This window comes from Astyanax mexicanus, chromosome 25 (assembly GCF_023375975.1).
Source record: "Astyanax mexicanus isolate ESR-SI-001 chromosome 25, AstMex3_surface, whole genome shotgun sequence".
NCBI classification, from domain to species: Eukaryota; Metazoa; Chordata; class Actinopteri; order Characiformes; family Acestrorhamphidae; genus Astyanax; species Astyanax mexicanus.
In genome coordinates, this window is record NC_064432.1 from 22,687,422 (window position 1) to 22,698,215 (window position 10,794).

General features: G+C 35.1%; 1 protein-coding gene across 1 annotated transcript; it reads right to left on the bottom strand.

The window, feature by feature from the left end:
- Positions 1–5,336: 5,336 nt before the first annotated feature.
- Positions 5,337–9,256, bottom strand: LOC125787734 (pneumococcal serine-rich repeat protein-like). The gene is made up of 2 exons (XM_049472379.1): positions 9,201–9,256; positions 5,337–7,189 (listed from the first exon to the last, which is right to left on the bottom strand). Exons 1-2 carry the CDS (start codon positions 9,254–9,256, stop codon positions 6,145–6,147), a joined length of 1,101 nt encoding a protein of 366 aa, XP_049328336.1. The 3' UTR covers positions 5,337–6,144.
- Positions 9,257–10,794: the final 1,538 nt, after the last annotated feature.

Genomic DNA, 10,794 nt, shown 5'->3' on the forward strand with positions numbered 1-10,794 from the left:
TTCTGACATGATCCTCACAATAGAGATTTCCATTTTAAGGCTTTCGCACCGAGTCTGGTTTCAACATATGAAAAACAGGCACGTCAGAATGTGAAAATGAACGCATGAAAATGAATGGCGTCTTTCACATCCAGTCCGGCCAGGACCTTTACACGGACACGTGAATCCATCGTAGCACGCACTTCACGCCTGTACCCAAGTATCCAAATTTCAGATAACTCAGCGCTTTTGCGAGCGCTTACCGCATGGGTTGTGCACGACTACAAAGAGGTTTTATTTAGGTTCAGAGTAAAATTATAAACTAAACACATACTTTGCGCTGCACGGCGGGGTGGTGTTCTCGGAGATGGAAGAACAGGTTTGACGTATGTCCATCTTTAGCTGTGACTGTGTACGGCCACATTGATTATAAATCGGATAACCATCCTCGGGTGCGTTCGGCGGGTCTCTGAAATAGTCCCACACTGCTGATTTTAGTTTAGCCTTTTTTTAGGCGGACGGAGATTTGTTTAGTCTGATGCACTTTCTGCTGTTCTCACCGCTGTGTGCTGAGCAGCTGAAGCGGAGCAGAGTTGCGCATGCGCGGGTGAGTTTCTCCGCTGGCTTGCCTTTTACCGGTAATAAGCAAACACACACGGTATGATAACCGTGCATTTTAATACCATGGTATATCGTGAAACCGGTTACCGCTGCAACCCTAGGTATGAGGTACCACTGGGTGGGTTGCGGACAACTTGTAAAACATAAATAGCTAAAAAAAAATCAATTGATGCCCTTCAGATTTTGTTCCTATGTTTTATATTGGGAAAAATATGAGAGAGAGAGAGTTTCTTACTAATGTACTCTGGATACTGAGAAGTGAAATATCTAATCATGAGAAAATGTGGGTCACAGGCTGAGACCAGTTGAGAACCCCGGCACTAGATAACCTTAAATTTTACGAACTGAAATCTATAAAGTTTGCTCCTGCAATTTTCCTAACATTACATTAGTTGACCCAAAGAGTAAAACCCTGTGAAATGCCACAAGATCTGCCCTATCCACCAACTGTCACCAAAACTTCACTACAGTTCACAAGTAAGTGATTATAATGATTATTATAAAGTGGGACTAGGCATTTTTGTTTACTTCTGGAAAGTTTCTGTTTTAGACCACAGTATAAACGTTAAGGGCATGCTTATATGCATTATTCATATATCTTTACCTAATTTATTCTATTTGACCCTTACAGTTTTAAAATTTACATTTTAACTCTAAGGTTTGCAGCTTTCCCGAGTTAAAAAATAGATATACTCTAAAACAGTAAAAACACTGAAAAGGTCCTTGCTGTAACATGTCCTGCGGAAACACCCAGTGTTGTTATAGTAAATAAACATAGGTACAATAAGAAGCCAAGCAAGTTGAATGAGCCAATGTGATTTATTTTTAGAACCAGAGCCTGTAAGATCTCAGTTACGCCACTATGTGACTCGGCATGTTATTTTTCCACAGCAGGTTGATGTTATCTCTGAACTGTAGACCAAAACAGCCCCATTCCTTCATTCAGAATTAATTAAGTGACGTGTGACCTATATACACACTTATTTCCTATACAAATATTGTCATTAAAAAAAGATGCTGAGCTTTCAAACAATGCAAAAAACAAGTCCATTTAGATTCATAAACAAATTCATAAACTAATTTTAGAGTTCAGAATAACCCTGGTTATTAATCACAGTGTTCATGCATCTTGGCATCATGTTCTCCTCCACCAGTCTTACACACTGCTTTTGGATAACTTTATGCTGCTTTACTCCTGGTGCAAAAATTCAAGCAGTTCAGTTTGGTGGTTTGATGGTTTGTGATCATCCATCTTCTTCTTGATTATATTCCAGAGGTTTTTAATTTGGTAAAACCAAAGAAACTCATTATGTTAAGTGGTCATTTCTCTTTCTCTATCTCTTTCTATCTCAAAATCAAGAAATAATGCTTAAAACAAGCTAAATATTTGACACAGTTAAATGAGATACTTTAAGTAGATTAAATCTCTTAAAACAAGGAAAATTAGTTCAGAAATGAACTATTCAGAAATTTGTAGAAAATTATGACAACAATGCAACAATACAGAATTTAAAAGATTAAGTTCTTGCAGTGTAAACGTACTTTTCTGAAAACTAAAAATAGATTGTGGCTGATTATTATAGGTGGAAACGTACAGTTCATTTATCACTCTTATCTAAACTTTTCACGAAACCTGCAGTTTCCCCGTTCAAATACAAAGCACTGATCCCTCCGCATTTTTACTGTCAAGTGCTGAAATATGAGCCGAAAATGTGGGTGAGAGACAATGCCTGCAAACACAGCACACCTGTTCTCACCGCTCTGCGCTGTGTGATGTATCGCCCAATTCCTGAGACTGTGTCACTCTGGCACAATCTGATTTATGAGGAGTTCTGAGAAGTTTCCTGTTGTAGAACAAAGACGTGCTTCATCACTTGCACTGGAGATTTAAGATAAATAACATTTACCTCTGACTTTATTATTGTCTGTCATTACCTTTTTTCTACTGATTTATTTACATTTGTGTCTGTCTGTCACTGTCTAATTGTTTGAGAACTTGGTCCAGAGTCTGAGAGAGAACACTTGGCCATGCTCTCTCTCTGTGTGGGTACAGCAGGTGGCGCTCTCTCTCCCCACATCACTCCTACTGTAATGTGGTCAGCACAGGTGTCTGTTGGCTGATGTAACAAAGCTGGGGATCTGGCACTTTCCTCCAAACCATCACTGATCATCAGTAAATTTTACATTTGATTTGTTAATCAACAGTCCAAGCTGCTTGAGGTCTAGTGTGAAGTTTCCACCAATCAGTGATGGTTTGGAGAGACATGTCATCTGCTGGTGTTGGTCCACTGTGTTTTATTATCAAGTCTAAAGTCAGTGCAGTTTTGTTTTCCCGAATTAAATCTTACAGCACTTCATGCTTCCCTCTGCTCACAACTTTTATGGAGATGCGGATTTCATTTTCCAGCAGGACTTGGCACACATAATATTTTTTTTGGTTTTCATTGACTGTAAGCCATAATCATCAACAATAAAAGAAACACTTAAAAAAATAATTACTGAAATAAAGTAACTTTTCAATTATATTTTAATGTTTAGAAATGCACTAGAATGTTATTGGACCAACTAGATAAATAAACGTTTCTTAAAATCTTAAAATTAGGCCAACTGAAAACAATGTGCCTTGGATCAATATGCATATATAAGTTGGTGACAACTTTTATTTTTTGTTACAGTCATTCATATGTAAAATATCTTGCCAAACATGATATGAGTATTCTCCACCCTGCATGTATGCAGTAATGGGACAGTTACTTACAGGAGAGAGAGCATTTTTTTGTTGACAATTAAGATTTAAGTAGTTTCCCTCCAGGCTTTTTCGGTTTGAACTTAAATCCCTCCGTGTTGAGGAAACTACTATACTGCACTGCACTGCTACACAGTAAAATACAGAGAGTTTAGACACTGTATATAACAAACTGCTCAGTTATTTACTCTTATAGCTTATTCTGGTAACACATTAACACATCAAGGGTACATTATTTAACAGTACTTATGACAGAATGTCTCAAATAATTATTAATTGCCACTAGTTAAGCCATTATTAATATAAGTCAATAACATCAATGTCTTCATTATTATTATTTACATAATTTTAACCCTTTGAACCCAAGCCTGTTTTGGTGTGTTTTTTCTCAGTTGTCCCTAGTTCCTCTTTCAGGTCTTATAACACAGTAATTATATCAGACAGTCACATGCCCTGATCTCTTTTACTCCAGAAGACATACAGCTGCTCAAAAATATAATCATTTAAAATGTAAAAGGAAGCAGAATTGTTATATTTTCCTGAAACTGATCATGTTTTGCTCAAAATTTTACCAAGTGCCTGTTTTTTTTTTTTTTTTTTTGAATGTATAGACTTTAAATATATTCACACTTAAGATATATTTTCAAATATGGTTAGACTATAAGAATATTGGTTCATTACATGGCTTATTAATTATTACTTATTAATTACTTATTAATACTTATTAATTATTATTACTTTCAGTATTTTAATCAGGACACACAAAGAAATCTATATACAAAAATGTTAACTTTTTAGTCTAAATAAATAAAAATGTTTAGTGCAAAATAACTACTTAGTAAAAATGTGCAAGTAAAATAAAAACTATATAAAGTAGTGCGCACACCATACCTAGCTTTAGTTTGAGTAAAGCAGGTAGTTTCACACTGTTTTTCTGTGGACACTTTTGAGTCTTTATTTACTGATATTATTTGGTTTGAAACATCATATAAATATGTTTGAAGCAGTAAAAATAAATAATATTGGTTGGGGAAGGAGATTTAATTTTTAGGTGTTTTCCTCAATGGGTTTCTTGTAGATGCTTTACCATCACTATTTTTAGAACTATTTTAATCATATATGAATTATGTTTATGAGTAAAGGGATTCCTAAGTCATTAAGCTGAGAACATCCGTCCGTAAGGTTCTAAGGGTTAAAGCAATAAGTCAAATTTAGTAATGTTAAATAATGTTTAGCAATGTTTATGTCCAATTAGTGTAAATTTATATTAAGTTAACAATTTAACCCACTTTATATATCTGTGTATATAATACTATAATAATGTTATTTGTGACCTTTATATTGTATATTTTACTCAGCTGTCACATTTAACGGCAGTTACATAGGACCTGAAATAGAACCCTGTGGAACTCCACTGTATACAGTACTATTTTTTACAAACCAATCATTTCTACAATATTATTAAAAACTGGGTTAGAAATTGAGGGCTTAAAGATTTAATCAAATGCTGAACTTCTTAAAGGTAAAGAATCACTTTTAGCCACACAAAAAAAAAAAATAATTATAAACTAGTAACAATTGAAAGTACCCAGATTTGCTTATCTGCCCAGAGTTGCCAATACTTTCCATAACACCCTTATCATTAATTAATGTTTAGAATGGGTAAATATGTATTTTTTATGTATATATGTGTTGTAAGGTCTATGTGATGAAGTGTGTGGGTGTTCTATGTTGTCAGCATTTTAGTCTAGAAATGTTGATTAGGGCTTGGACATTGTCTGGTAGCATGTTGTTTGTGTATTTCAGTGATGTTATCAAGACACATTTGATGCATTAGTGAAAAAAGTGATCATGAAAGACAGAAAAAAACAGTTCCAACTGTTTCTGTTACTTTGGAAAGTTTGATTTATTAAATATTTCATTCAATGAAACATAAAACAAGGTGCATAACAATGTTTCCATTTGGGAATCAATAGGTAAAACAAACATTTAATACTTTGCGTCATCTGAAAGAACTATACTCTAATTACATATGAAACAATAGAAAGAAAGACAAATAAATTAAAGGTATAAACCATGAGTACATTTTAAAAGTAATGATGATACATAGGATTATTTGTGATGTGATGCCATAAAAGAACCATTTTCATTCCGAATCTAAAGAAGAACAATACTATTAAGGAGATCATTAAAAACCTTTTAATCTGACTTATTCAACCCCTTAAAAACAATGGTTATTTTAAGGCATGAGTTAATAATACTTTGTATCACCCTTTTTTCACATGTTGTAAAGTGTATGCTTTAGATTCAGTTAAACAGCTTACTGTGAACAATCAATACATCAATAAATAGAATAAATATTCAGGTAAATTAGAACATTAAGTAACACATAGAAGACCATAAATTAGAGCTTAAATGCCTACATACTGTATATTTATTACTGTCGTTTAAATAAAACTGTAAACTAATAAAGTGCTTTAAATAAATACATATATTAGCTTAATACTTGTGAGATCAGGAAAATTGGTCATGTTATCACTACCAGATCCTAGGGCTTGTTTCAAAAATGTTTCAATCGCATTTATATTTGAACACATTGACATTAATCCAATATATATTATTTGCATCATCTGTCACAATCATTTTTTTTTAAGTTGGAAGGTGCAGACATGTTTTGTGGGCATACTGGACAATTTCTTTAGCTTTTTTATTGTAATATGTTTTATGATTATATTAAGATATAAATTATGATTTGAATTTTGCCCATATAGTCCAACCCTACCTGATCCTAGCTTAATTTAATAGCTCAGTACATGTGAAATAATGGCAAGAAACACAGCCATTAGTAGTCTTGCCCTGCAGCTTATTTCACTGGAGTTTGCTGCTGTGGTGATTGTGGTGGAGCGTGTGGTTGTGGTGGTAGCAGCAGTGCTGGTTGGTGTTCTGGTGGTGCTTGCAGTGGTTGTTGGTACACTAGTAGTAGTAGTAGTAGAAGTAGAGGTTGTTGTTGTAACAGGAACTACTGCTGCAGTCACTGTACTTGCAGGGCTGGTTGCTTGGGTAGATGTTGAAGCTGGTGAAGTTGTGGTGGTCACGGTAGCAGCTGCTGTAGTAGAATCAGAGGTTGCACCAGTAGTAGATGTGGTGCCTGTAATTGCACTAGATGTAGATACTGTTTGAACAGGTGTAGAAGCACTGGAAGATGCTCCAGCTGTTGTTGTGGAAGTAGCAGCAGTAGTAGAGTCAGAGGCAGCAGCAGCAGTACTGGTAGATGCCCCAGCTGTTGATGTTGAAGCAGCAGTAGTACTGGTAGATGCCCCAGCTGTTGATGTTGAAGCAGCAGTAGTACTGGTAGATGCTCCAGCTGTTGGTGTTGAAGCAGCAGTAGCACTGGTAGATGCCCCAGCTGTTGATGTTGAAGCAGCAGTAGTACTGGTAGATGCTCCAGCTGTTGATGTTGAAGCAGCAGTAGTACTGGTAGATGCCCCAGCTGTTGATGTTGAAGCAGCAGTAGTACTGGTAGATGCTCCAGCTGTTGGTGTTGAAGCAGCAGTAGTACTGGTAGATGCTCCAGCTGTTGATGTTGAAGCAGCAGTAGTACTGGTAGATGCTCCAGCTGTTGATGTTGAAGCAGCAGTAGTACTGGTAGATGCTCCAGCTGTTGGTGTTGAAGCAGCAGCAGCAGCAGCAGTAGTAGAGTCAGAGGTAGCAGCAGCAGTACTGGTAGATGCTCCAGCTGTTGGTGTTAAAGTAGCAGCAGTAGTGGAGTCAGAGGATGCTGCGGCAGCAGTACTAGTAGATGCTCCAGCTGTTGATGTTGAAGCAGCAGCAGTAGTAATAGAATCAGAGGAAGCAGCAGCAGTACTGGTAGATGCTCCAGCTGTTGATGTTGAAGCAGCAGCAGCAGTAGTAGAGTCAGAGGTAGCAGCAGCAGTACTGGTAGATGCTCCAGCTGTTGGTGTTAAAGTAGCAGCAGTAGTGGAGTCAGAGGATGCTGCTGCAGCAGTACTAGTAGATGCTCCAGCTGTTGATGTGGAAGCAGCAGCAGTAGTAGAGTCGGAGGTAGCAGCAGCAGTACTGGTAGATGCTCCAGCTGTTGGTGTTGAAGTAGCAGCAGTAGTTGAATCAAAGGAAGTGGCTGCTGGTGTTTGAATGGTTACTGGTGTAGGTACTGTTGTAGGTACTGTTGTAGGCACTGTTGTAGGTACTGTTGTTTCCACTATTGTAGTTACTGTTGTAGATACTGTTGTAGGCACTGATGTAGGTACTGTTGTAGGTACTGTTGTAGATACTGTTGTAGGCACTGATGTAGGTACTGTTGTAGGTACTGTTGTAGGTACTGTTGTAGGAACTGTTGTTTCCACTGTTGTAGGAACTGTTGTAGGTGATGTTGTAGGAACTGTTGTTTCCACTGTTGTAGGAACTGTTGTAGGTGATGTTGTAGGCACTGTTGTAGGTGATGTTGTTGGCACTGTTGTAGGTACTGTTGAGGTTTGAGTTTCTGTTGTTGTAGCTGCAGTCGTCACAGTAGTTGATGTTTCTGCAGTGCTATTTGTAGTTTGGGCAGCAGTGGCTGTGAATTGACCTCCTGGTGGGGAAATTACAGATTTTTAATGATTAAAAATCCATTTTTTAATAATTAAAATATCTTAAACTGTTTAAAAAGTTTATATTCGTAAAAGTTTGTATGTCTTTTGCATTGTGCTTACCAAGTAGGAGAAACACCAACACCAGCATTGCCATAAGTGTTTCCTTTAGAGATCTGCAGATATAAAAGAAAAAAAGCATTCAGAAACAGTTCAGTTCATTTTTAGTGAACTGTTCACACAGTGATTAAAAGCACCATACAACATGATATAATGTGGTTCAAATTTGTCTATTTTAAATAGGAAAAAAATAAATAATACTTTGAATATTTTTTGGAGCTCAGCTGTTTTCCTTAGTGTTTTGTACAAATGCTCAAATTCTTAAATTTTGAGTTTTTGGAAGAAAACTATGTTACAATATTTAATTTGAATGATTTAATTATTCTTTACAGATGAAAACAACAAGCAGGTTATGGGTAATTACTGATATCCTGATATCTAATTATCTAATGACTTTACTGATAGAATTTTCTAATACAGTGAAAATGTAAATCTTAGGAAATTTTAAATCTAAAGATTGATGCATGTCAGCAGAAACAAAATGAAATAAAATAAAATAAAAAAACATGAAAATTGTAGTGATGTTAGTTTTTGTCTTATCCAGTCTAAATGTTACATATTTATAACATTGATCTTGTAATTTCTTAGATGTTTTAATAAGATGTATTTTACAAAATTAACCATTTTGTCACTTTAAATTATTTTGTTAATAAATTTATGATTAAAATATTAAAATACTTAGAACATGTGCAAAAATATGAAAAAAAAAAAACATTACAGTGATCGTGGTGTTTTTTTGTCTTATCCAGTCTGAAGCTAACACAGTTACAATACTGATCTTAGACAACTTAAATTGATCATATAGACAATTATTGATCAATTATCTATTTTGAACAAAAGGTTTCACTTACCGAACTTGAAAGATGTGGAAACTTCAAACTAATATGAAAAATCTGCCACTTGATCCTCCTGCTGCTGATGTTGAGTCTTGATCTTCAGAGATTAGAGCAGTTTCTGGATCTTCTGCTGTAGTTGAGGTTGAGGTTGAGGTTGAGGTTGAGGTTGAAGTTGAAGTAGCTGATGCTGAAACTCCTGCAGGAGCTTTTTATACACATGAGAATCTGCGTTTATCAGAACACACCCATTTATTCTTCAGTGTGTGATGTTGAGCAACAGCAGGTGAGACATGTCACAGTCTCTCTGCTTACGTCCTCATCTCATACGTTCTGGGAGGGACCAGCTCAGAAACAAAGAGCTGTTCCATCACTCTCATCAAGAACACGGGAAAAAGCTATTTTTACTGTCATGGGTGTCATCCTCTCCGTCACATTTTACTACTACTGATGTATGTAATTCATAATTCAAATTCAAGACACGCCTCTGTTTTACTGAGTCACTGTTTACCTCCAAACTTTCCCTTTTTATACAATGATATAAATGTATATGATATAACTTAAGTTTAGTACTAAGTTTATCTGATATCTTTATTTGTTTATTTGATATGTACAGGAAAGATAAAATAGAATTATATAATATATAGAATTATATAATAAGAATGTATTTTGTCTTGCTTTCACAATTGTTTTATGCTTATTCCACAAATGCGCTATCCTGATCATATTACGAATATTAATTGTTTAAGTAATAATTAATTATTTGTTGGAAATTGTCATATAAAACATTAAAACCTCACTCCACCCCTACTGTAAAAATATCAAACAGCATTATGTAATTGGTTTTAAGACTATGTTGTTATTTGCATCTATAACAACATATATCAAAACTGTATTTGAAACAGTTAGGCATTAAATTGAATATTCAGCCTAATCTTGGAATAAACAGCATTTTGAAGGAACATTTTCCACTGAAAAAAAAAAAAAATAAAATTAATACTTAAAAATCTGATTCCTTAGCTAAAATCCAAATAGATATATAGATAGATAGATAGATAGATAGATAGATAGATAGATGGATGGATGGATGGATGGATGGATGGATGGATGGATGGATGGATGGATGGATGGATGGATGGATGGATGGATGGATGGATGGATGGATGGATAGATAGATAGATAGATAGATAGATAGATAGATAGATAGATAGATAGATAGATAGATAGATAGGTGTTGTTATTAACATGTTATTGCTATGGTAACATTACTGTTTTTATTATTATTATATAATTACCTTGATATTCAATAATTTAACATATTACTAGGTTTTATTACCGTATCATTGTCACAGTATTATTCTAATTTTGTTATTACCATGTTATCACTAGTGTTATTACATTCTAATACCATTCATTATGACGCTGTTAGACGCATCATTGCAATTGTCATGTCATTGTCATGTTTTATTACATTGTTATAACTATCGCTTTTATTTTTATGCTATAACATATATAAAATATCTTATTACAGTGTTAGATGGGTAGAAAAAAGTATTTGTTCAGTTGTACTGAGAGGGATATTTAAAAAAGGGCTTGACAGTGAAAAACCGGTTCCAGAGGGTTAAAAAGGTGGTGGAAACTTGATACTGAGGAAACAGTTGCTCATTATAAGTCGATGGGGAATTTATATTTGGTGGAATATCGTTGATATTTTAAAACATATGACTCTTAATATAACGTCACAGCTGCTGTGCCAAATACACAACCCAGACTGATTTAATAGAAGGCTTGTGGTTCTCCCTCGGGTAAAACAGAGCATTTGCATGATATTTGCATGAAATGGCTCCAGTTTCTAGCTTTCTCTGTCTTTGCTTCAAATCAATATAAACAACTAAACATTGGATTTAAA